Source organism: Eptatretus burgeri, chromosome 4, assembly GCF_056783735.1.
Source record: "Eptatretus burgeri isolate ZD-2024b chromosome 4, Ebu_testis_v1, whole genome shotgun sequence".
In the NCBI taxonomy this organism is placed as follows: Eukaryota; Metazoa; Chordata; class Myxini; order Myxiniformes; family Myxinidae; genus Eptatretus; species Eptatretus burgeri.
The window spans coordinates 7,283,452-7,311,187 of NC_140964.1; the positions used below are offsets into that span (position 1 = coordinate 7,283,452).

Genomic DNA, 27,736 nt, shown 5'->3' on the forward strand with positions numbered 1-27,736 from the left:
GTATTAGCAAAGCTAACCTGTTCAGGCTATATATTTCTGGTCATTCAGAAGTGTGTGTGTGTGTGTGTGTGTGTGTGTGTGTGTGTGTGTGTGTGTGTGTGTGTGTGTGTGTGTGTGTGTGTGTGTGTGTGTGTGTGTGTGTGTGTGTGTGTGTGTGTGTGTGTGTGTGTGTGTGTGTGTGTGTGTGTGTGTGTGTGTGTGTGATCCCGCCATTCCATCCCTTTTACCCACAATCCAGAGTATAGTTACACCAGTACCAACTGCCACGTAAACATGTGTGTGGAATATCCACATTGGAGTTTATGACAAAGCAGTCATATCAGGAGGGAATGAAGAATAAAAATTGACAATGTTATGTGACCAAGTCCTCATGGGATTATCATCAGCTTGTGTCAATGTGGGCGAAGGAATCGGAACCAGTGATGTCGTTCGTAACCAGCGGATGAGGTCAGCGGCATCCCCAACGGTCCGTACGGCAAATGGCTGTTTTATGGCTCAGATGGTGGCGGTGGTTGTGTAAACAAAATTGGGGGGGGGGATTAAAAAATAAAAAAAAGCACCGAAAAGAAACTTGGGATTGTATGTGGGGGAGGTGGGAACTCGGGGGGGGGGGGGAAGTCACAAGGAAGTAAAATGACGTTCTCAGAATGACAAAATGCAATATTTTATATTACGGGTGTCGTTTAGATTGGTGTTCAAGTCCACTTACTTGCCCAATTTTTACACTGGAACGTTCAAAGCAACACTTACGGTCGCCAAACTTCCCATGGGATTAAGACCGGGTTTCGGAGGTCATTCCGGGCAGGTGTTCTCGAGGGCGCTCCTCAGGTGCGGAATACGTGCACGGCACGCACGACGTATTGGCGACAGATGGGACACTCGCTCATCCTCTTGCCGCACTTGGTGCAGGTGACCATGTGGCCGCACTCCAGCAGCACGCAGTCGATAGGCGAGTCCATACACACCTTACACAGATGATCCTCACTTGCAGACAGCCCAGCTGTCATTATGTGGAAAGGAATTAAACAAAAAGGAATTTCAGGATGGAAGAGAGCAAGCTAGCAAATACTGTGGAATAGCCATGGTCATGGGTCACTGTGCCCCACCCCCACTTCACTCTATTACCTGATGCGATGTCAACTCTTGTCACCTCTCCAGTGCCTGGAAAAAAAACAGGGAGGCATTTGGAATGATACAGCGAGTGCTCACATCTACGCTCAAGATCAAAATGAAAGATAAATGATGTCATCAAACATGGGTACTTCACATTGCTAATAAAACATTACTACTTCACTGGATATCGGTGATAGCTCGCGACTTACCCTCGGCCTGCAATCCAATGATGGCCATACTTTGTTCGGACCACCATTGGACCTTGGCCTTCAACATTTGGGGATAGGGTGTAAATTAAGAAAATGTGTGCCCATCTAAAATCTATCCATAAAACTCACATCGTGAAAAATCGGAGGAAAATTATTCAAGTGATGATCAAAAATGAGTGTTTTTGTTAATGAGGTCACAATCCGAAAAACATAGGTCAAGGACACAAACAAAACATCAGGAACACAACTTCAGAGCAGGTACACCATTATGATGCAAGAGCATCTTGGAAGGCCAGGCACTCTGAGATTCGCATCGGCAAAATTGAACGATGACAAATAACACGTCATTTTTTTTTCAGACCAATGTTTGACCTTGACCTTTAACCCAGAGAGGATGAAGTAAATTAGGCTGAAATGTGCCTTGCTCAAGGCTATCTAGAAAGGGCAATTTCGTTCTGATTGGACAAATCAATCTAAGTCGAGTTTTGGTGAAAAAAAAAAAATGTTAAAATGTCAATAATTGTGTCATAACCTTAAATTAGGTCGACATACAAAAATTTGTCAGCATGACCGTTTCCACAAAAGGCTTCAAGGACAACCAAAGTGCATCAGCATGTTCAAAGGAAAGAAAAGGAAGTACAACGGCACTCGGTGGAGTGCATACCTCCGCCCCGTAATGCCTGATCCACGAGAACATATCGGGCCCAATACATGTTTGAAATAGCATGCTGTACAGTAAGTACTATATCGTTTTTGTGTGTGTCTGTCTCTGTCTCTGTCTCTGTCTCTCTCTCTCGTGAAGAATCACTTTAAAAATTACCGGATCTTCAATAAAATTGAATTTATTCGTCCTTGTCCCACACCCAATGCGTCCACCAGGTTTCGTCCGAATCCGTCGACAACTTTTTGAGATATCGTGCCATATATATTATTTTTAGCCCTATCCCTCAATGGTGAAGAATCACTTTAAAAATTCTCGTCGTTGGATCCGGATCCAGATCTTCACCAAAACCTAATCAGTTCGTCCTTGTCACACACCCAACCTGTCCACAAAATTTCATCCACAACTTTATGAGATATCCTGCATTCAAAAAAAAGACAGACAGACAGACAAACAAAGACAGAATGGGGTGAAAATGTAACCTCCTTCACCTTTGGTGGCAGAGGTAATAAAAAGAAGTCAAATATTTGGTCTTGGTTATCAATTAGTGGAAATCTACGATAATAAATAGAGGTTGTGTGGCTGCAGCTGTGTCACCAATATTAATTCACTGATTGATCATGGCACTGACCAATTGGGTGTGGACCATTTTTCCCAGCATCATTATTGCATCTATCCTTGTCGGCAAACAATGGTCTATCTTCTGGTGCGGAAACCTCATGTTCTCACCTCTCACAGCGGTGATTACAAATAGGTGCTTACGGTGCAGTGTCTATCCCACGCTTTCTTCACCTCGTGAGGAAAGTGACCTCGTGACTCTTCCTGGTGATTACTATATTGATTGCGGTGCTATCCTTGACAATTTTACATTTTTTTGCCTCCCTAGACATTTATTTGCAAGCAAACCGAATCATCTCGAGAATACCTCCGGAGAGAGACCAATGTTGACCTTCCCATCCACGAAGAGCTATTCAAGTCAATCCTCCAAGACCTCGACGAAAGTCACGAAAGCCTTTCTGAATTAGGGGAATGAGAGCAGCTAACACAAACAGCAAGGAGTTGTGGCACCAGCAATGGGAAAAAGGTAACGGCTTGAAATGACCGGCTAGTCTCAGACTTTCCACAGGCCCCGGGCCTTGATCTACACAGACACCAGTGGAGAGCTCTGAACCGACTGCAAACTCTACACGGACTGCCTGCTCATCATATCCACAAGTAGAAGCTAACTGAACGCTTCTTATGATCATCAAGACCAGAAATATATACACATAGTGCAAGACTGTGCAAAGAGGAGATTCATCGGGTCCTTTGCAGAAATGTATGAAGCCACTGATTTCACAATGAAGTGGCTCTCATCACTCGACCAACAGTTAAGAGTGTCGACATGATCATGTGCAAAAAAGAATAAAGTTCTGGGGGAATTATCCCATGGGAATTAACATGAGGATAGGCTCGTCACAAGTATCTACACAAATAAAAGTGTGTGTGTGTGTGTGTGTGTGTGTGTGTGTGTGTGTGTGTGTGTGTGTGTGTGTGTGTGTGTGTGTGTGTGTGTGTGTGTGTGTGTGTGTGTGTGTGTGTGTGTGTGTGTGTGTGTGTGTGTGTGTGTGTGTGTGTGTGTGTGTGTGTGTGTTATCTCCATATAAGGTGTTTCAGAATGTGGAATGGAGTCCTCCCAGGGTGGGCTTAAAGTATCCACCTTCATTTCAGTAAGGGGTCACGATTCATGGACCAATTTGTGAAGTTTTCAAAGTTTTGTGCCGAGGGTTCTCTTCAAGATCATCACTGAGCCCCGGACGGCTTCCAACTGTGGTTCGTTTGTAGTAATATCTCTGCGAGGTTCTTCTTTATCGCTGGTTCAACTTTGGCATTCTTCAGCTTCCAGGATCTTTTCACGTCATGCTTGAAGTCTTGGTATTTGGTCACTTTCTTGATTTCTGCATCGTTGGTCCAAAATCACCACTATCAACACCTTAATTAACAATGCTTTCTTCTTTTTTTTTTGCACCCAAGTACGATATCTGGTAGCAATGCTTTGTTTTCGATGTTCACGCCCAATGTGATCGTTAGGTTGTCCGTGAGCGGTACTTCATGGTTTCAGTGATTGCTTTTGGTTTTTTTCCCCACAAATTTTCTGGAGCTGGAATATCAAAGCTTTTGTGGATGTGCCAGCGGATTACTTTACAAACTCTGTTGTGTGGTTATGTGTACAGCTGTTCTGATACTTTTTCTTTTTGTGTTCGGTCATGAAGCATCATATCATTCTCTTGACTCACCTCACCTCCACCCCTCACCTGTCTTTTTTTTTCCACCTCTCCACCACCCTTCTCTCTCACTCTGTCCCCTCCTCACTTCCCCCTCTTCATTAAATGCAGCTCTGTCTCTGTCTCTCTCACGCACCCCTCCCTCCTGAAGTGAATAGCAACGTTTGGTGAGGTGTCACTCTCCCCACCTCCCCCCTAGCTCCACCTTTTTCATCCTCTCTGCCTCCCCTCCCCCCTCTCACCCAACACCTCCCTCCTTTCTCTCTCTCTCTCTCTCTCTCTCTCCCTCCCTCCCTCTTACTACCCCCCCTCCCCCTTTATTGTCCCTGTCAACGAAGCGACGGGTTGTACTTGCTAGTATATAATAAAATAATCATTATAACTAGTAATGAGCGTCCACAACCATCCTTGACAATGTTATAGAACGTCGGCGGAGGCCCTCACTTTTTATTTTTTCTTACGCCGACTCTTTCACCTTTATTCACTTTTAAATGTTTTCTCTGTAACCGATTCAGCAATTGACACAAAGCTGTCAATATAGGAGTGCCTACCCATGGAGAAACAAAGTTCCAAGATGATTGGATGGAAAATGCAGCTTGTTTATATATATATATATATATATATATATATATATATATATATATATATATATATATATATATATATATATATATATATATATGAATGAATGAATGAATGTGTTTTCTGAAGGTATAGGTTGCAGAGGATTTCACATTGCAGGAATAAATAGTCTTGACCTTGCTTTGTTTGGCCTCGGCCAACAAATAGCCAGAACAATAAATCTTCAGTTCAGAAATGGAAAGCCAAACAACAAACTAAAACTACTCCTACTTCAAAAGCCAGTCTTTCACGAACCAGATGGCCAGGCGCGCTGTTCGACTGAAGGTGATTTGGACAGAAAGTCGTTTGTTGTTCAGGATACCAACAATAACTTGCTTGTTCTTCCAGAAAAAATACCTTAGAACCGATAACATCCACCAGCTAATGCCAGGAAATGGGACCGACAGCTTTACATCGATCTGAGGGATGAGATACTTTGTGATCCTGTTTTCTATTAGTGATTTGTACTGTGTTGCTCATTCAGGATTATAAAAAGCAGACATGACGAGTAAGGCAAAAAGACTACACACCAATGCCATACAATGCGGACGGACGCACACGCACCGGCCTGCAGTCGCTGAGTGTCCTCATAGAGACGGCGGACGCGCTCCTCCAGCTCCCAGCGTTCACAGCAGCCTTTATAATCGACAAAATTTCTCCGCAGCAGCGTCTTCATCTCACGCACAGACAAAGAGGCCACCTCCTCCACACTTGTCAGATCTGACAGTGATATTCGTAATGGGCCTGCTGCTACCTACAGAGGAGAGGATGATGTGGTGGGGGAGAAGGGGATAAGGCTTGAGCCATTGAGTCATAACAGTGCAACAAGCTCATAAACACATTGCCAAATCTGACACAATCTCATTTAGTGGAAGCAACAAGGAAAAAACAAACAAACGCACAAACAAACAAAAAAAAAAAAACACAAAACCAAGGGGGTGGGTTAACATTAACATTTGTTAAGCACGTTCAATGCGAAATTTCAGCACCAATTGAGAAGGTACCGTCACAGTGCCTTGGCTGTTTTTTATTACACATTAAAAGATATGATGGTGAGAAAGGAGTCACAAACATTTCACTGAACATAACTGGCAAGACAAAAGCAGGTGATAATGCCATTTATGCAACTGAACTTTCCATGACTTCTGCTCGTCCGCAACACCCTTCAAAAGGAAATCATGGTTTTATACACAAAGTTATTATATTGTTACGGATCTGGAAACAATGTGCATTCAACATACAGATGTCCCAAAAGTTAGTTATGCCGTTAAGTACATGCGAGACAGGTCCCTTCCTTTTGTCTCGTGGGAGAATGAAAGGTGTGCGTTGCGATGTGCTTTGAGGTAAGTTATTAAATCTTTACATCCAACGAACATTTAACAAACCACATATCCTCCGAAGAAACATCCAACGGTACCATCGCGCTTGCAGCCCTCGGTTCACGGGCCACAGCGCACCATTGCCCGAGGTGGAATTCCGACGATGGTCGAGGAAATTGCACCACGTCCACCTTCCTCAAACACGCATCGAGGGGGGGGGGGCGGCTTTCTCCGGGTATGGCCGAAATCCCGCCCAGAAAGGGTGGGCCCGTGGGAACCCTATCCAATCAAGGTGGACAGTGACGTGTGCTTCACAGAGCCCCGCCCCGGACGGAGGCTCTGTTGTTGCCTTTCGTTGGTTCTTAGGAGAGGAGCGCGTCTGAGGAGATAGAAGAGAGGAGCGCGTCTGAGGAGATAGGAGAAGAGAGGAGCATGTTGGTTGGGTGCGTCGTGGTTCGTTCGTGGAGTTGGCTGGTCCTTTTGCTGGCATTCGTGGAGCCTTCGTGGGTCCCGTCCGCGACCCTGATCTCCGCCCGGGGACTCGGACTGCTCCACGCGGGTTCCTCCACGGGCACAAGCCACGCGCGTGTGACTGTGCCGAGCCGCACCACAATTGACAGGTGCCGCACCGTGGAGCACCCCTACCTCCAGCGTGCAGGTACCTCACCGAACTGCGACCCCCAGCTCATCTCTCCTTCTCTGGCTGCGGGGTTCTTCAATAAAATATCTGTGTGTGTGTGTGTGCCTGAGTGTATGGGCCCGTCTTGTAAGTAGAAACTGTGTAAGTGCTTGAATCCTTGTAAGTTTTTCCTGCCTTGTATTTCCGCAATCAGTCTTGCTCTGTGTCCTGTTTTATTTCAAATAAACAATTGTAGAAATGTCCCCAGTTCGTTTCCGTCCTTTCTTGCATTGGCCAGCATGGTTCGGATCTGAGTTTAGCCGGGTTTTTATACCTGATAATCTGTTCATCCCCAGCCGGCACAGCTTTGGCAGTTTCCGCTCAGCTGCACCCGAACCAAAGTTGGTAGTCGGTAGTTGGAACTCTACCGCAGTCGGTAGAGTGACCCGGTTCGAGCAAGACGTGCTGAGGGCGTTGAATCCCGGTAGTCGAAATCACGTAGTTAATTAGGTAAATTGGTTCGAGACAAAAAGAGCCTATGCTACACGGTTGAGATATTGGCTTCCGCGGTCGGTTCAGCGACCCGCCGGCTCACGGAATTATCCGGAGCGACGGCCTACAATTCTGGGGAGTCTGGTGGGAGACGGCGTAACCTCCCCCACCTCACGGTCGTTCTCGCCACCGACCCCCGGCCCGCAACAATACACAACATTTCATGAACATTTGAAAATAACTTCTGACACACCAACGCTCAAAATTTAAAAGTTTTACAACATCATTGAAAATTGAATTGATTGGAAATAAAACTGACCATGGCTACATGGTAATGTTAAGCATGGTTAACATTTACCAAGTATTACCTGTGTCAAACTATTAAACAGGCATTACAGGTATCAACAAAACATCCAGCATAATGAACTTGTTTTTGATATTGAACAAACTTTGGATATTTGTACTCTGAACCGTTTGCTATCTGTCAGGTACATCATTTCAAATATTGCACCAAAGGTGGGGGGGGGGAACAAAAAAATAATAAATAAAGGGTGTACAAGGTGAAGTCTATCTCCAGTCACGAAGTATACCTGAGGATCTTCTTCTCCTTCTGCATCAGATCCTCTGTCTGTCCCTTCATCGAGTACCTCTGGTTCTTGAAGAGGAGGAACCGTGGAGGTTGGGGACGAGGTAGTCACCGATGGTGGAGTTGGAGGCCTTGAGATAGAGGCCTCGACAAAAGGTTCGACCGTGGCCTGTGAGTATCCTGACGGCATAGGAGCCGTCGGAATTCGTCTGTGATTCATTACAAGGTCGACGAGGTCTTCCTTCTCACGACAGGTGTCCGTGCAGATGCCGTGCTGTGCGAGATAATCACGAAGCTCCTTAACCTATGCAAAGGGAGAGAGAGTCTCATCATTTTGTACAAACCGAAAACGAGGAGTCTGGCAAAGTTGGAAAAAAAAAAATTAATTAGGCGTTTCTTCCAAAAAATTCCTCCAGACCTTTCCCTTTAATTATTCGAATCACCCAAACAAATTGGTCAGTGCTCTCTCACCTTCACCCTCATTAGCAGATCCTTGGTGAAGCCGGTGGAATCGAGACACAGGCACGTGACGCAGAGCCACATCGCATTGGAGTGTAAGGCACAACACGATTGGCAAAACGTATGTCGACAATCACTGCACGTGTGCTGATGAGAGGATGAAGAGAAGAACGGGAAACCACACTCAACAACTCCACATCGGAGGTGACAAAAGGTACAAGCAGACGAATGGGTGACGTGGTAATAAAATGAACATCTCCCCGTCAAACGAACAACACAGTACCTGAACGCCAAACTGGCCACAGCGGCGACACCTTGGCCGACTGGGAATAGAACTACCGAAGGTTGTTCGACGGGAGGATGAAGAACCCTGAGTGTGGACAGTGGAGCGTGAGCGCATGTTAACTGTTGGGAGGCGAGTGTCAATGACATCTTCCAACAGGCCGCAACACGATGCTCCCATGGCAGCTTTGAGTGGGGATACAGGAAATGCAAGGTGGTCGGGGAGTGGAGCGGGTTCGAGTGATGGTTGAGGAGGAAAATGCTGAAATTAAAAAAAAAATTAAATAAAAACAAAGGAGGAAAATGTAGTTATAACAGTGGACATAACATTCATAACATCACCGATGCTATAATATAATATATATGTATGAAAAAGTAGGAACACATACGCACGCACGCACACCACAGTTGTGGCCAAAAATATTGGCACCCATGCACTATTTTCAAATAATGCACCATTTCTTTCACAAAATTGTTGAAATTAAAACATATTTTGGTCTCCATACATGTATTTCTTTGGTTTTCAGTGGAACAAAAAATAAAAATAAAAAACTGAAAAAAATTACTAAATCTTCGCTTATTCCACAGAAATCCTAAAATGGCCCTGGCAATATTGTTAGCACCTTTTAGAAGTTGTTTGAAATAATTAGATTTCAAGCAGGTGATTCTCTTCTACTTTCGAATTGAACTCACCTGCGGTGAGTTGCAGGAACCTGCAATGTAGAAGTCACTCATTCAACCAGTTTGAAGAGAGAAAAGGAGTCATTCTGCTCTTTTGTGTCACTGTGTGAACCGCAATGAGCATGGAGAAAAGAAAGAAAAACCAGAGAATTGTCCGAGGAGGTCAGACAAGATTGTAGCCAAGCATGGACAATCTCAAGGCCACAAGTCCATCTCCAGAGACCTTGATGTTCCCGTGTCCACCGTACGCAATGTTATCAGGAAGTTTAAGGACCATGGCACTGTAAATAACCTCCTTGGACGTGACCGCAAGAGAAAACTTGATCGAAGATTGCAGCGAAGGATTGTTCGAATGGTGGAGAAAACACCTCGATCAACTGCCAAGCAGATTCAAGCTGACCTTCAGACACAAGGTACGACAGTTTCAACTCGCACCATCCGTCGCCAACTCAATGAAAGGTGGTTCTATGGTAGGAGACCCAGGAGGACCTCACTGCTGAGACAGACACAAGAAAGCCTGACTGGAATTTATCAAAAACACACCTGAACAAGCAAAAATCATTCTGGAAGAATGTCCTGTGGACAGATGAGACCAGATTAGAGCTTTTTTGGAAAGCACATCATCTCTATGTTTACAGAAAACAAAATGAAGCCTTCAAAGAAAAGAACATCTTCCCTGCAGTCAAACATGGAGGAGCTTCAGTGATGTTTTGGGGTTGCTGTGCTGCCTCTGGCACTAAATGCCTTGAATGTGTGCATGGCATCATGAAATCAGGAGATTACCAAGGAGGCATTTTGGAGTGCAATGTTCAACACAGTGTCAAAAAGCTGGGTCTCCGTCAAAGGTCATGGGTCGTGCAGCAGGACATTGAACCCAAACACACTTCAAAAAGCACCCAGGAATGGTTCAAGACAAAATGCTGGACTGTTCTGAAGTGGCCAGCAATGAGTCCAGATCTAAATCCCATTGAACACCTGTTCACACAAGGTTCAAGCGACAATGACTTCAGTGTTTCGAACTCACTGACTGACTGACCTATGGACACGAGTCGATCGCATAAGCTCATCGGACTAAAGTCCAGGTGAGCTAAAAATTGAACAATTCTCGTATCCGGATCCCGATCTTCACCAAAATCAAAATCAGTTGGTCCTTGTCAAACACACAACCTGCCCACCAAGTTTCGTCAAAAATCTGTCCACCAAGTTTTTGAGATATCGTGTTATTCAGGGTGTTCCAAAAAGACCTGGACAACTTTGGTTGTGAATATATTTTGAAACACAAATGATACAACAATACCTTTTGTTTTAAATGATAAAGAAGCTCATAAAGTTTTATTTATTTTCAGGTCTCATGGTTTAATGTAAAAGAGAATGGGGACTCCACAGGAGAAAGCTCAGAATGTCAAATGGTTCATCGAGATGAGATCCAACATGCAATTTCAGCATAATTTCCGTCCAAGGCATGGAAGGAATCCACCATCGTGGACTATTATCAGAGAGTGGTGCAGGAGGTTTAAGGAGACTGGAAGCTGTCAGAAACAGAAAAGTACCGGTCGACCAAACACAAGTGCAGCAGACGTTGAACGAGTACGTGAATCATTTCAACAAATTCCCAGAAAATCAATTTGACACACATCCAGCACTATACACAGAATTTGACGTGAAAGCCTGAAGCTTTGTGCCGAGAAGGTGCAGATTGTGCAGGAACTCAAACCAAATGATAGACCCAAACGCAAGACGTTTGCATTGTTAATGCTTAATCGCATAAAGGATGACGAAGATTACCTGAAAAAGGTCATGTTCACGGACGAACCTTGCTTTCAAGTATCGGGGAAGGTTAACCGGCAAAATGTGAGGATATGGGGCTCTGAAAACCCCCACGTGGTCATTGAACACATACGCGACAGGCCAGAGGTCAAATCCTGGTGTGGCCTTCTTCATGACCGCTTGGTGGGTCAGTTTTTCTTTGCGGAGGGAAACAGTGACCTCAACAATTTACATGAACATGTTGGAAGGACCTGCCTTCCCACAAATTGAAGACCTGCAACCCCATGGTGCTCCCCCTTCATTGGGCCTTAGTCCTTCGAGCCGTCCTGATGAAAAATTTCCAGGTCGCTGGATTGCCTGAGATGGACCAATCGCCTGCCCCACACAATCGCCAGACATAACCTCCCTTGATATTTTTATGTGTGGGTTTGTCAAATATGTTGTCCACAGCACCGACGTGGCAAACCTGCAGGATCTTCGTTCTCGGATCACAGCTGCGTGCACACTGGTTGACACAAACATGCTGAGCTCACATCGAAGTGTACCGATGGTGTCACAAAACTTTATGAGTTTCTGTATCATATAAACCAAAGGGTTTATCATTTGTGGTTCTAAATATAGTGTTACGGATTTCAGAATCCGGTCTGGTGAATGCATCCACACATCCAGGTCCTCAGACAGTTATTTCCTTAAATGCATGTTCAGATTAGCCCCATCCCCATGTCCAATGCGATCTTAAATGTGATGCGTTGAGAAGGGTAAAGAATAGATCCCCTCTCTTATGGGAAGGTATTTTCTTCACGACAGACACGTTCACACACATTTCTTTCGCGAGCTCTGAAGCCCGCCCTTATATTTCCTCAGCAACATTCTTTCGCGAGCTCCGACGCCCGCCTTTTTTGAGAGCACACGGGTCATCGTGGTAACCGTGCACAAGGGGGCGGGGTGAGCTTGGGGAGGACTGCACCCGCGGAGACGGCCCGGAGATATAAAACGAATGGAGGTCCGTTCTGAGGCGAGAGGAGAGGAAAGTGGGGGCGTAAGAAAGCAGGGTGAAAGAAAGTGGGGCAAAAACAAGCCAGGGAGGAGAAGAGAACGAGAAGTAAGCTTGAGAAGTGAGCAAGAAGCGGGTGTAAGCACGCAAAAGAAGAGAAGGAAGCGAGCATGTGGTGCACGTGTGGATGTGAGCAGCGCCGCCAACAAGTGAGGCACGGGTCGGTCACCAACAACACCAGGGTCTAAACCCGCGACAGACGGTCTCGGTGGCCTCCAGACGTCGACTGGCATTCGGGGCTGTTCGCGAGAGGGTGCACAGCATGGCTGGGTGCTGGCGACGGACGTGACACGCACGCACACATTTCAGGACGTTTTCACTTCACGGACGACTTTCTGGTGAGCGAGACGATTATTCTCCACCCCCCCCTCCCCCGAATGATATGATCTGTTGGGTACCCATGTCTGTGTTTAGCTGTTAGTCAACCACCGATAAGCATCTGCTCTTTGTCTCTTTCCTGGCATTTCGATTGATTTTGCTTTGGAATTCATTCGTTTATTGACCTCAGAAAATAAAGTTCTTATTATTTATTTATTTTATTATTAATAAATCATTTGTCGATTTCCAACCTGTCCGTGTTTGTCCTTTCCTTCCATTGGTCTAGCATTGTTCGAATTGAAATAGACTGGGAGGTAATTACCACAGATTTGACCAAAAATAGTCAGCACGCACCAGCGGTTAAAACGCTCGGCCGCCCTAATTAAAATCTAATCGAGATAACATTGGTGCTTTGCAGAGGGTGCGCTCCCCGCTCAGGTAACCATGTGACCTCGAGTTAAACGGAATAATGAGATGGTGGACGCGGGAACTCGTGGTTGACTGGGTGGTGTTCGTGGTTCTAAAACAATCCACCGTACCACAACGTTAATTGTGACCGGTGGCCCCAGGTCCGGCGATACCGAGGACAACCAGAGATTAATCCCCCTGAGTGGCAAGCTGGTGTCTCGGTACCCACGGCCGCAACAACTGGTGTCCGGGAGTGGGAGATTTTTCGAACCCCGTGATCAATAAATTGGTGTCAGGTCATCAACCTGTGGTGCGCTTCACGCACCTCAAAATTCAGGGTAGTTAGACCAAATTTTAGTTAAATTTATTGCGACGAACAATGGCACCAACACGGGAAGGTGCCGGTGGGCCATGTAGATGATGTAAATATGGATACGGAATGGACCCAGGACCCGCATGAAGTCGCAATGGAGGGTGAAGAGGAAGCAATGGGAGAGATGGAAAATAACCCCCACCTTTGGCCTCTGGAAAATGCAGCGCCGATAGCGCAGAACGCCAGGTTATCGCCACCAGTGCAGCCCGAGAATGACATGATGTTGTACATGAGCCAATTTATGGCACAAATTAAAATGTCGAGCGAAGAAAACAACAGAAAAATGGACAGGATGAGTGAAGCGATGAGCATAAAAATGGACGAAAACAGAAAATGGACGTGATGGGTGAAGAAAACAGCAGAATGGAAGCGATGAGCAGAAAAATGGACGTGATGGGCGATGAAATAAAAAGGGAGATGAGTGAAGCGATGGGCAGAGAAATGGCGGCGGTACGAGAGGAGGTAAGGGAGTGCCGGATCGGTGTCCGGGAAGAGATGAGGGAGAGCGAGGCCAGACTGATGGGAGAGATTGGAAACATAACGAAGGAGGTCGAAGGACTGACGATAGAACAGAACGAGTTGAAGGAACAAATGGAGAAGAACACAGGGGGCGATAAAGGAGTTAAGAGCCGCCGAGAAGGAGACAAGAGAGATGACGGCAATTAAAAACGAATGTAAAATGGCACACGAGAAACTGACGAAGAGAGTCGAGGAAGTGACTCAGACGATGGGAACGAAGGAACGGGAAATGGAAACACAAACAGAAACAACGAAGGTGACGTTAGAGGGGGAAATACAAGGGGCGCATCGGGAATTGACGATGGTTAAAGAGGAGGTGGATGAGGTAAAATCGAGATTATTGAAATTAAAGCAAAACAGGTAGAAACAGGAAGTAGAGTAAAGGAAGAGATTGTTGAATGCATGGACGTGTTGTATTTGCAGCGTGACAGAGTGCCCGAAGAACGAGAGGAGGTGAGTATAACGAAGGTGAGTCGTGGCGAGACCGGGAGCGTGCATGATGTGATCGGGTGTGTGTCGAGCTTGGGGGGAATGAAGGACCCGGGGTTTCTTGGAGTGCCCAATGTGCCGGAGTGTGTGCGGAGTGCATGTGACGTAACATGGATGAGTGCACACGAAAGAGGGGGACACGGATCGACCCGGACGGGAGTCGTGGTTGGGGTAGCGGACCGGAGTGGCGAGCCTCCTGAGCGGGACAGAGTTGTATTGGAAACCACGCCGGCTCCACGGGACTTTACGTACGAGGTACGGGAGTGTGCGCGGTCCGTACTTTGCCAACCGCCCAAGCACGGACGGTGGTGCGATGTGTTAATGGTTTCAGAGGGGCCGGCGTGTAAACGCTCCGTGACAGATAAATCACTGGAGCACAGACGGCGAAACAGAATGGATTTGGCTGCAATTTTTCCCCACGGGGACCAGGTGTGCAATATGCACGGTACCCTCGGCATGAGCAATGGGCCTGGCGAGCACAGTTTGGTTCCCCGTGGCAAGAATTCAAACACAAATTGGCTCGCAACAGACATGTGACTGAGCACCTCCGCGGATGCAGAGGGGTCATTGTCATAGGGGTAAGTGACAGTGACGGGGTGACGTTACGCCCTCATGTATCGGCCAAACCGAAGGGGCAAGTGCGCGGTCAACCATCGTGCTGGAGGTGCAAGGGCCGCCGAGCCTTGCCAGGAGTACACGAAGCCCGGCCAGGATGTTCGCTACATCCTGGCCAGGGACCCAGGAGCACTAGCCTAAGGGGGATGGCATTGTTAGGTTCACATGGGGGTGCCAGCGATGGCAGCCTCTATGTGGGTACCGAAGCAGCGACCACGAGGGAGGGCTAGGATAAATTTAGGGACCAAGAGCGACAATAGGGACTGTTTAGGTAGAGACATGAACGTGTCGTGGGGACGTAGCTTTGCGATAGAGTTTAATGGAACATGCATTAGTACAAGGGAAGACGAGGGTGCACGAGTTAGTTCGGGGAAATTAGTTAGGTGGTGATGTGTCGGTGAGTGGAAATGTGTTTGTGTGTGATTGATGAATTATAAGTGTGAGGACAGATCAGGTAAGCTAAAAGGCAAGTTTATGATGGAAAACCCAGGATGTACTCATAGACTGGGATAAAAATATGTTGTTAAAGTCGGTTCCATTATTGAAAAAAATGCGTGGTAATGGACAAAAAAAAAAAATCAATAGAACGCAAGACCTACTAAGGCTACTCGGCCTACCTAGTAGTTCTATTTTGGACTAGTTTGCATGGTGAAGGAATCAAATCTGCATTCCTTGATAAATGATAACCAGGGCATTTAAGATCATCGGCATCTCCCGCAATGAAGCTGAGTCTTTGGGCCTCTCACTCAATCACCGCAGGTTGGTCGGTGGTCTTTCTGTCTTCTACCGACTCCTCTCCAGCCTTGCCCCCCCTTGCTCTCTCTGCGATTTGTCCCCACCACATTTCCACAGGGCGCTCAAGGTCCGCCAACAACCCCCTTCTGGTAAAACTACCAAAATCACGAATCACTGCTCATCTTCACCCTTTCATTCCTCTTTTTTCCCGCCTTTGGAATAAACTTCCTCACTCTATTCTTTCCCATTCTTCCCTCCAGGCTTTCAAAACAGCTGTTCACCACCACCTCTTATCTTCCCCCATCCAAATCCTCGATCTTTTCTACCCCCGATAATCCACCCAAGCCCACTTCCTTCATTTCTCCTGCTTTCCTTCCTGAAAGTCCCTGAAATGTCCATCTTCTCTTCGCCATGTTCCCCGTCCCATCCCCATCCCTCTCCCTTCCACAGTTCACCTAATGTGTCTGTTCCCCACTGTTTTGTCCCTTCCACTCCCGCCCCTCTTGTCTCATGCCTCCTTGCTGTGAGTTGTGTGTTAGCTCTCATACGAGCCTCGACCAAGGTATACAAAAAAAAAAAAAAAATAGTTTGGCTATCTTAACAGGGAGGTACGTAGATAGGTGGTTGGTTGTCCAATCCAAGATGCACCACCATACCAGGTGACGTGGCATATCGATGTCGATGATGGGAGTAGGATTAAGGATACCTCGCTTCGAACCTTACTGATGTGATGTAGAAATGTACCAATTTCCTTAAAAAAAAATTTCCCTTTTGGAGAAACGGCTTCAGAAGTTCCACAGTAAATATTTTGGATGTCTCACATTGAAACTGCATTAAGGAATTTTTTTTTTTTTAAATGAAGCTTCTGAATCATTTTCGATGAAGAGCAAGGTAAAAATATAACATATGTATGCCTGCATCTGGATTCTTCAAGTAAAACCCTTAACTAGGATAAGTTGATGTTCAGATATAAGCAGAGTGCATCTTGGACAGAGCTTCGACCAACAGGCCTTGGCAGCCGAACATCGTAAAGAATATGAATCTTGTATATTGACGGGCAGCCCGGGTTTATTGGACTCTTTCAGCAAATTTTCAACTTCATTCCATCGTAAAAAAAAAAAAGTAAACAAACAATGTTCCCGAGCATTAACGTGAGGGCCATGAATTATTGATGCTGTAAACAATCGAAAAGAAACCACGCAAACTGGTGCCATTATGCCAATAGGTACCATGATGGCAGTGCCTAACGTGCTAGCTGATTCGGATAAGCTAATCTGCCATATTTTACCATCATCACTGAACACTATTCAGAATATTCTGGGGATACTTACTATGCATTTTTATCAATTTCAGACCCAGGAGCAGGATGCAGTTGAAACAGAGCTGGACTGCAGTATATGCGTCATATGCCAAATCTCGACGTCGGATCCACTGAAATGCCCTGCCAACTGCCCAGCTGCAGGTGCTGAAAGTGTTGAGGAGACGTATCGGAAATTCCTGGAAAATGTGACGCAGTTCAGGGAGATCGGAAGCATGCCCTGCAATGTTCCATTTGGTAAAAACGATCTCGCCGGTTTCTGTGACAACAGTGCGTCCTCGCACAAATTGTGTTATCTCAAGTTCAACAACACAAAACTACAACGGGCATGGAAACGTTCCATGGAACGAGACAATGTGAATGCAGTTCCTTCGGCAGTAGACAGGTCGAAACGCCATTGCGTCGGACCCGAAATGTGCATATGTTGCCTCACCAGTGGCAATCTTCATAGCTTCTGCACCTTTGATGCAGGCCGCAAGGTGAGGAAGATGGTGACAGAATTGGAAGACGGAACACAGATGTCACGGGTGGCCGGCGGTGATTTGATCGCCATTGAAGCGGAATATCACACGTCCTGCCTCGTCAATTTGAACAACTGTTATCGTTCTCATCTAAGAAATAAGAATACAATCGTCGATAGCGATGAGAAAATGATGGACGAAACACTTTTGATCTTTTATCAATGTTTGAGGATCATGCTGCGAGATGCTGTAAAAGACCGTGACTGCAGTGATGATGCCCTCATCCTGGCCAAAGCAGCGAAGATAATTCGTAAGGATATATTTGCTCACCGACAGTTCAAATTCACTGGTACCTTTCCTTCCGACTGTCAAAGCGAATCAGTCCCATCCAGCTTGCTGTCAATGGTTTCGTTGATACTTAACAGCCCAGACATCGAGAGACGGGGTCAGGAATCCCAGGCCTGCTTGACGATTACTCAGTTAATCGATTTCAATGCGAAGAAAACATGCGTTGAGACTATGAAATCGAGACACAATCCGGATCGCGAGCCTCCTCTTCCCATTTACAGCGGGCTGGATGTTCACTCTCGAACCAGGAGCAAGGCGCTGATCAGTGAACTCAATCAGTTGGGCCTGAGCGTATCTTACCGGCAAGTGCTAGATATTGAGGAGTGGCTAGCGACATTCGTAATCGAGCGCTTCAACGAGGACGGTGTGGTCTGTCCAGCACATTTACGCCGGGGATTATTCACTTCCGGGGCCTTGGACAACTTGGATCATAACCCCTCTTCCAATACTGCAGAGACTTCATTTCATGGAACCAGCATCAGCTTATTCCAGCATGTTGATGAATCGCACCAAGGAGAGATGAGAGAACCAATCCGGATACCACCCCTGTCAAACCAGAAACGGCAGTTACCCGATCATTACGCAATTGTGCCACCTATATCGTTGAATCTTAAATCGGTGAATCCTACCCGAAGCAGTATGACGACAAAGTTTTTGGATGTGGCGAGAAAGGAAGAGGAGCAATGGGTTCAGCACGCATCATCCACACTCGATCTTTATGACGACAGCGATGAGTTGATAGCCTGGTGTGCGTACCATGCTTCAAAGCAGCCCTGCCCATCAAACGCTAAAGCTGTGACAGCGATGATGCCATTGATAACCGAAAAATCTGCTGAACCGGCAATGGTTAAACATGGACTGGATGTAGTCCAAAATGCCGTAGATAAGCTGAATCTGGGACAACTCCCTATCATTTGTTGACCAGCCCATTTACGCGATCGCCAAAAGCATTCAGTGGAAATGGCCAGATCTGTATGGAGAATCAGTTTATGTTATTATGCTCGGCGTTCTCCATATAGAAATGGCTCTGTGGAGGACGTTGGGAGATCTTGTCAATTCAGGTTGGACCGATATGCTCGCCTGCTCAGGCATTACGACATGTGGAACAGCAGACTCGTATCTGAAGGCATCTCATTTGAAGAGGACACGATATGTCCACTAGATAACAGCCGTTGTATTATCAAAATTGCAGAATGATGCATTCCTGATGGCCGACGATGGTGACGAGGACCAGGGTCGCAATCTTTGGAAGGAGGGCATGCTTGATCGGTATCCAACATTCTTCTTTTGGGACCTTATTCTGCATTATGAAATCCTGGTATTGATATTTGTTCGAGCACACAGGGAACAGAACTTCACCCTGTATCGAGAAGTTCTTCTGGAACTGGTTCCCCTTTTCTATGCCAATGGACCATGTAAATTACGCTCGGTGGCTGCCAGTCCACACAAGTGATATGTATTCACTGCCGCACTCCATTGAAGATGAATTCAAGGAAAACGAATTCTACCTCTGCTATATTCACGAAAATTATTGCACATTTACCATTACTCCAGAAAACATTCCTGTGTATTTCCTCCATATTACTTCAGGATGTGCTGTATCAACATTTCAAGAGGGCATCGTATCAGTCGAGTATCTCGGTTACCAGTGATGAACCAAAACGATGTGATGTCATGCCGAATGGGTTTGGTTGGACCGCAGAAGATAGTTCTTGGCAGCCCGTCTGGATCACGCAACCTGCAGTTTCCGCCGCCTGTAGACTGCTGATAAAGTGCAGCTGCAAGAAGCAGTGTCGTGTTTGCAAGTGTGTCGGTGCCTCCTTGACGTGTACGCCACTTTGCCGGTGTCAGTGTGGAAAGTAATTCTGAGTACCGAATACTAATCACCTGACTTGATTTCCATTTGAAGCAAATATCATTTCTCAACTCTTGTTTGTCACTGATGATATCATTTTCCAAATGACGCCATGGATAGCGACATTTTCCGTAGAAGTAGGGCTACAGAGCATGTTCTGTTGTGCAGCATCGCAGAAGCTGTAGTCAACCAGTTCTGACCTTCATCTGCAATAGGTAGATGTAGCCCAGAAATGGTAGTCTCCAGCTTCTGTGATGCATCATGAGAACATCGTAATACCCAGTGTACGTAGCGTCATTACACTGACGTCATATCCTTCAGGAGCTTCACAACGTACTCAAAAGTGGATTTTTGGACACGATTTCCATCTGTTTGAACTATATTTACAATAATTTCTTATAGTTTGATGATAGTTGAAGCAAACTCAGGAGATTCTTCAACTATTTGCTTCAATTATTGGCTGTGATGACGTCATAAGTACCATATGCATAATCAGAGCGGCTTCTAAATGTATTTTCCTGATAGATTAGGGTCACATTCCTATCTGTTGGTAATTTATTTCTATGGCCTAAAATGAACGGCTGCAGAGATATAGCGGATTTCTTACCCTTGTATCATGACCTTGACCTTCAGAGGTGATTTTTTTGGTGGCTCCTCGGACAGAAATTTCTGTAATTATAATAGGTAGCTGCATGCCAAATTTGGTGCTATTATCCGGCTTGTAACGGTACCATCCTTTTTGCTGTGAACAAACCTCACTAAATGCATGGTGTGAAGGATTGAATGGGGGGAGTGGATCCCACCCAATGAAACCCGGGGTTAGTTTAAAGTTAGGTCGAGGGATGAGGTAAATTTACACATGGATGTCGTTACGCGGTTGGTACTGATTGTGGAAATTTTTTTTTAATTTTTGTCGGGTGCAAGAGATAATGGACCAGCTGGGGTGTGGCTTGTGAGTGTAGTGTTCTGACGAAGCAGGCACCCTGGACGCTGGGAGCCCGTTGGCCAGGTGAGGCAGTCGGTAGGTCCAGGGGGCCAGTAGTTTATTAGTGGACGCAGGTACCCGAGGAGAGGGGCCTGGCGTGCCAGTGTAGTGTGCAATGGGACCGGGTGCCCGAGCATCGGGACCCGGGGCACTAAAATGCCAAGTGGGCATCGTGAGGGTGGGAGTGCCAGTGAGGGCATCCCCCATGTTAGGGTGAGGAGCAGGCAAGCTCGGAGGCAGCTCCAGCATCCCGGATGTGCTAATGGTGAGTATGCAGGTGAGCAGACATGCTAGTGGAGCCACACGACCCAGCCACGAAATTGTGCAATGGCACAGAAAGAAAATTTGGTGGGCAAGGCCCAAAATTGAAAGAACACCAACACGTCGGCGATGGGAATTTGGGTTTTTAGAACCTCATAGTTTAACAAAGGCCTTTTGGCAGGGTATAACCGCGGGGAAAGTTTAAAAGTGTCACAATATTAGAGTAGTTGGGATTGATGAAGACCCCTTCACACCATCCACTGTCGGGATGATCGCTGGCTGCTGGACTTGCCCTCCTGTCGGACTTGAGAATGAGTCATGTCACGATGTAGGTGTAAGATTGCATGTAGATCTGCTCTTCGTTTCCAAGGAACCTTGGGGGGATTGGGTACGAATTTGGGAATGGGGATAGTGGGATAAAAGAGACGAGACGAAGCGACGAATTGGAAAAGAGGGGGGCGAGGGTAGTGTATATGGGAAAGACGGATGAGTGCGGAGGAGTAGGTCCAATCTCGAGCTCTCTCTCTCCTGGCACCACCGCCACTGTCCCAAGTATGTGCACACCAGGGACTGGCTGACCATGTCGGTCGGACCTGGTGTTTGGCATTACCTGGATTACCTTTTTTTCTTTTCGTGCTGTTTCGCTTTGTCTCGCCACTGCCCCAGGACCATTAAGGCTGTTCTGCATCAAGGCATCGCTCACCTTGCTGGATCACCTGTTCTGCAGTAAGGCATCGCTCGCCTTGGTGGATCACCTGTCTACATCAAGGCATCACTCACCTCACTTCACCATTTGCTCTATGACTTGTGTTCCACCCACACCTGTTCTGTGGACTGCTACTTGCTGCAGCCTCATGCCAGGTGACACCGTTCCAGTTATCATGGTGATTGTTTTTCTTTTGTTTGAACTGCATTTACTCTAGTAGCATGCCACCACACTTATGGGCTGCCCCTTTATACCAGCTCATTCCAGCTCATACCAGTTTCCTACCAGGTCCATACCAGTTCATAGCAGCTTCATACCAGCCACATACTAGGCTCATGCCACTTTGCGTCACCTTTGCCACGTATCCCCGTGACCATGAACTGCACAAATGCAGCTCTGTGGAAGAAGTGGCTCTGTTCTTGTTGGTGCTGCTTCTTGATCATTTTTGTTCAGAAGACCACAACGTTTATGGCCTGAATGCCGGTCACTGGCCTGCCGGTTTATTTTGTTAGGTATGCTGGTGAAGAGCATGAAAGTGGCAAGAATCAGCAGGTGTTCTTCCCCATCTCCACAATTTTTCTTTTGAATTTCTCCAGGTCCTGGGTCAGAAATTGTATATAGTTGTGTCAATTAATTATTGAAACCCACCGGTTATGTGTTGTACTTTCAAAAATTCCGGCAATTTCGGTGTTGCATAAGGTTGTCTGTGTGAGTCAGTTAGGTGGTTACCAATGTATCAGGTGGGACATATCTCGTTTAAATTGTCGCACACACCGAAGGGTAGATTTAAAACGTACTAGGGAGGGGGTAACTTCACCTGCATGTCACACGGTAGTGCTAATTGCAATGTTGTAATATTATATATATATATATATATATATATATCTCTTCTTTCGGCTGCTCCCTTTTAGGGGTTGCCACAGCGGATCATCCGGATACTGATTATATATATATATATATATATATATATATATATATATATATATATATATATATATATATATATATATATATATATATATATATATATATTGTCCCTGTGTCATAAGAGGCGACCAGGGTTGCGTCAGGAAGGGCATCCGGCATAAAACATGTGCCAAATCAGTATGCGGATCATACGGATGATCCGCTGTGGCGACCCCTAAAAGGGAGCAGCCGAAAGAAGAAAAAGAAGATATATACATTTCTATATATATATTTTTTATTTTTTTTTAAACTGACGTCACCAGCTGTTGGACGACTCGGGACGAGTCTGGGAAAGTGAAAGGGGTAGTAGTGTATGTTGTTATGTAGCAATTCATACAATGGTCAACTTTTCATATAGAATCTGGAAACGTGTTTTTTCACTTCCGAAGATCACATAGGACTACAAACAGGCCCGTAGCCAGGACTCAGTATAAAGGAGGGCATATGAACTGGATGGGGGGGGGGGCACAATTATTATATTTAATATTTTTGATAACCCGGAATACTATTGTATTCATGCAGCATTGACACATCTATACTGAGGTTGCCGTCGCATACTAACCAAATTGATCTCAGCTAGATTTAATATGTTCCGATGTTTTTGGCCTAAAATTATTCCAATGCAGAAGAGCCGCAACAAACTGGCACATTCACAATGCAAATATTCAATGATTAGACAATTGGCACCAATTCAGGTGCACTTATACAAGGTGTTGTGAAGAATTGGCATTAGAAAATCAATATACCAGAGATACAATGACTAAACGGGGGAGGTTGGCACCAGAATCAGTGCACTTTGAAATAAGATACAGTCGGCGATGACCTGCGATCATCACGTTAAACTATCAACAGCAAATACGACCAGCCTGAAGATACCACAAGGTCCGCATTTAAAGCAGTCAATTACACAGAGGTAAGGTTATGCACAAAGCACTAGATATGGGATATGCAAAGCACCAAACACAACATTTAACTTAAACATCAGAAGTACAAAGCAGCCGACCACGGCAGGTGCTGACCACAACCACAACCACACACGCATCACCAGCAGTCACACACACAATCTGAACTCCTCGTATAGTTTTTATACTGCTGTACTCGCTGTCAGAAGAGCTGCAGACGACGCGTCTCGGTGTGGAATCTTCCGAGGACCTTCTCCTTCCATTCATTCAGGCATTTACGTGTGAGGTCTCTCTCGAAGGCCAGCTGTACCAGTTGTGCCTTGCATGCATGGTGCATGGACCGTCGGTGGTCAGTGGAGACATTCCTCAATGTTGAGAATGAGTTTTCACACATGGCAGTGGATGCACCAAATGTTAGTCCAAGTCTCATAGCAGTCACTGCACTTGGCATGGCTTCCAGCGTTTTGTGGGATGTTGAGAGGAGTTTTGTGTTGTCCATCTCTCGTTTGGCTGCTTTTCTGTCTGTGAGCGAATAAACTGCTTTGCAACCACACACTCTGTTTCACTGATGGTTGACTTTGTTAATGTCATGATGTGCTGGAGCAAGTGGGGATCCAAAAACGTGCAATTTTCGGGATTCAAAGCAGCGAGTGAACAGGCGAGTTGCGCTCACTGAAGCGATGAGCGATCTCGCCAAGCACAGTGTCAATTGCGCTGTAAAAAAACCCTCTGCAGTTCTGTCTTGTCATCGTTTTGTCCTGTCGTCTCCAAAACTACAAACTGTTCCAAGTTATTATGCATTGTGCGTCTCCGTTTTGGTGGTGCAGGTGTAGAAGTGCAAGCATCGTTGGCCTTGTTCCACAGATCAGTGAACTCATCCTCAGAGCGGAGTTTCTTCACGCACTCTGTAGCACTCGCCACCAGTTCCAACCCCGTTAGCAAGTCCATGTCCTCTGCCTGCAAGAGTCTGTTTGGGCCATCTAACAACATCAGCAGGTTTTGTACAAAGATAGCAATGAACATGAAGGCAGGCCCAGAGACTTCCCGCAAAAGCCCAATAGCCTCCATCCTCATCTCTGCACCGTAGGCGCGCTCTGCATCAATCTCCGACAGTAAGGATGTGATATCCTTAAAAGATCCTATGATCACAGACACGGTGGCTAAATGTCCCATCCACCTTTGATCAAGAAGTCGTTTTAACCGCTCACCTTTATACTGTGCAGCAACAGTGGGCTTTCTGAAGAATATGTACAGGCAACAACAAACCTCGAGGAAAATCAGTGACAGCTTTCTCTGCTGCCAGTGCGTGGATAACTACCAGATGGAGTTGGTGATTTAAGCAGTGCACATCGGGGATTTCTCTTTCCAATATCTCTTGCAACAACTTTTGCACCCCTCCGTGCTTCCCAGCCATTACCGAAGCCCCGTCGTACACCTGACTTAATATTTTTGATGTGTCAAGTCCTGTTTTTATCAGCTCTGCAATTATTAGGTCTGTCAATGTTTTTGCATCTCCAGCGTTGGCTGTAGCTATTGTGAGTAGACGCTCTATTGCTTCATTTGATGCGGATACAAAGCGAATGATGATTGATACGTTCTCACATTCAGTGGGGTCCCTCGTCCCATCCACCTTGATGGTAAACCACGATGTGCCTACTTCTTCCACGATGACATCCGTCACAACATTACTCAATGTGCAGATCAGTTCATTCTGCATTTCCGGACTGGTATAGCTTGCGTTTCGTGGGATATGCTTGATTATTTTGGCAAGCTCGGTGTCTTTTTTGAGTGTGTAGTTTAAAAGCGAGAGAAAGAGCCCACTGCGCCCATCTGACATATCTTTAAAAATATCAAGGCTCCCTCTAAAAGGTATCTGATTTTCGGCGAGAAATCCCACAACATCTATAAGAGCAGACACATAGTACCAGTTTCTATTTAGCTGGTCAGCATTGAGGAGTGTGGAAATCTCACCACAATCGATGCGCCTCTCATTCTCCTTCCACCTCAAAACACAAGTTAAATGTTCCTTTGAAGTTGCGTGTTTGTGAAACCCCCTGCCTTTCTCAACGGCATGTTTCCAATTCCGGTAGCCTCGCACTGTGAAAGTAGAGTCCACTGGGCCATGTGCGGTGTTAAACTTCCTACATGGATAGCAGAATGCTGCATCTGTCTGCACACTGTATTCCAGCCATTCATTTGTTTTGTACCACGAGGACACAAATGAGCGACTCTTATTCTGCAACAGATGGCCAGGGTGCCGCTGTAGAACAACTTGATTCGGTCTCTCACTTCCAAGATCATCGGGAAGCGGCTTGACAGTCACACCCGACCCCGAAGGCGCCGCCGAGCGTGGAAACTCCGCTGCCTGCGCTGGGGCTCCAGCCGCAGGGCTGACATTGCTGGCTTGGCCAGGTTGGCCAGCTTCTGTCGGTATTTCATCGACATGATCGTCTTTTCCTCCTCCTCCTCCAACTCCTCCCACAACATGTCTTTCATCATCTTCTTCATTTTTGTCGCTTGCATTTTTTCCTTTTCTGAGCCATTTTCAAATATCCATCATCCACGTCTTTTTCTCCTGCTGCGAGCTCGTGCTCTGTGATTCTTCCCTCGCGACTCGCGTCACTAATCTCGCGACTCGCGAGATTTGACGGTTGACGGTTTTATTTATTAAATGATGCATGCATGAAAAACAGGTTTTATCTGCATACTTTCAAATGTAAGCACGATTGCAAACACACATATTTTAAATTTTTATTATAAAATTACTTTTGTAAGATGGAGGGTTGACGGGTTGTGAAGGTCACGTGGTGCACGTGCAATTCATCTTTAATAATGTAAATTTATGTCTTTTCCTGAATCATATTATCATATTATGACTATTACATTTATAACTAACTTACAACCATTCAGGTAACCTGCTCAACAGGTCTCCATAATCGAATACGCTGATTGGCTATTCCTTAAAACTAAATGATCCACGATAGATATATATATATATATAAAAAACAACCCACAACATCGACATTTGACACGAGGTCTTGGCGTTATTATCTTTTATCTTGTGGTCTTGGACTGTATTGTCTTGCCAATTGCTTTTGGAGATGCGCTGGGAAGCGCACACTTATCTCTTGACTGTTATTCAAAGAAGGATATTATTAAAGAACAGTTTATCCAAGAAGGCCTTATTATTCACCATGTTGAACATCTGGAATAAGGGTTTTAGTTCACACAGGTGAACTCTTAAACAGCAAGTTCACAGTTGGCGCTCATCCTTAAACACCAAGTTGTTCACAGGGTGCAACAGGGCATAAATGGGTGGCGTACAAGTGGGGGGGCACCAGATGCGCCATGGGGGGGGCATTGCACCCAAATGCCCCCCTAGCGACGGGCCCGACTACAAATCAGCTGTTTCCAATCTTTCCAAACATTGCTAAGGACAAAAATCAAAGATGGCGGCCAGCGAGTGATGAAAATCGATAAAAATTTTGATGACAAATTTCGTTTCGTATTTTCAGACAGTGTATGCAGTAGAAGATCAATAATAGACATCATAATCATAATCCCTAACACTCATCATAATCATAATCCCTAACACTCATCAATATGACCACTCTGATATCTTTGCCTGATCCTGCATATTTAGACAATATACGTGTAGTGTCTTTTACATAAAAATTATCAATTATGTGTTTTTTCTCTATTTGCAGATAAGTCATGGCACAGAGCAAAGAACCCCCGGAGAAAAGGGCGCACACAGAAATAAACTATCAACTATGCATGAAGTGCCAGAGCTCCAAACAAGAGCAATTGAAAGAACCACCACAATCTGAGGAACATTCAACGTATGACAAATTCTTGACAGCGGTTCATTTGAGAGCGAGTTTTGGGAACAGCGAGTTCATTACACTCAGTGAAAAAAAAAATCGGGACTTGACAGCAGGTGATCGAAGTGACAAGCATGTTGTGTGGCACAGAACATGCTACGCGGCAAGCACCAATAAAGAACATATAAAACGTGATGAAAAGCGATATAAACAAGCCTGTGCAACATCCAATGTTAGTCTTCTTCAACGAACCATAGGGAGACCAGCTACCTCATCGCACCATGGAGAACCTGAAGAACTGTCAGTATCAGGAAGGCACACTTTACTTGTTCAAAATCCATGAACTACAATAAAAGTAAGTGCTTTTTCTGCCAAGGCAAAGTTCAAGATGTTTTGCACAAATGCCGGTCAGGAAATATTGGAACTCTGATACATGATATAGTGCAACACTCCAACAACCCAGATTGGAAAGTGAACTATGCTAATGTCATATCTGACAATGATGCACTGTCACAGGACATTGTGT

General features: G+C 45.7%; 1 protein-coding gene across 2 annotated transcripts in view; it reads right to left on the reverse strand.

The window, feature by feature from the left end:
• Positions 1 to 235: 235 nt before the first annotated feature.
• Positions 236 to 27,736, reverse strand: part of LOC147027417 (E3 ubiquitin-protein ligase RNF34-like) — a 36,599-nt gene continuing 9,098 nt past the window's right edge. Inside the window, exons 2-7 of one of the 2 annotated variants that reach the window (XM_085876786.1) lie at positions 8,627 to 8,811; positions 8,356 to 8,490; positions 7,889 to 8,188; positions 5,433 to 5,622; positions 1,126 to 1,161; positions 236 to 1,000 (exon numbers count right to left, since the gene is read on the reverse strand). In XM_085876786.1, coding sequence (XP_085732912.1) covers positions 825 to 1,000; positions 1,126 to 1,161; positions 5,433 to 5,622; positions 7,889 to 8,188; positions 8,356 to 8,490; positions 8,627 to 8,806 — 1,017 coding nt within the window. In that variant the 5' untranslated portion in view covers positions 8,807 to 8,811 and the 3' untranslated portion in view covers positions 236 to 824. Of the gene's footprint in view, positions 1,001 to 1,125; positions 1,162 to 5,432; positions 5,623 to 7,888; positions 8,189 to 8,355; positions 8,491 to 8,626; positions 8,888 to 27,736 lie in introns of both variants that reach the window. The other variant, XM_085876784.1, reaches the window with a different exon arrangement.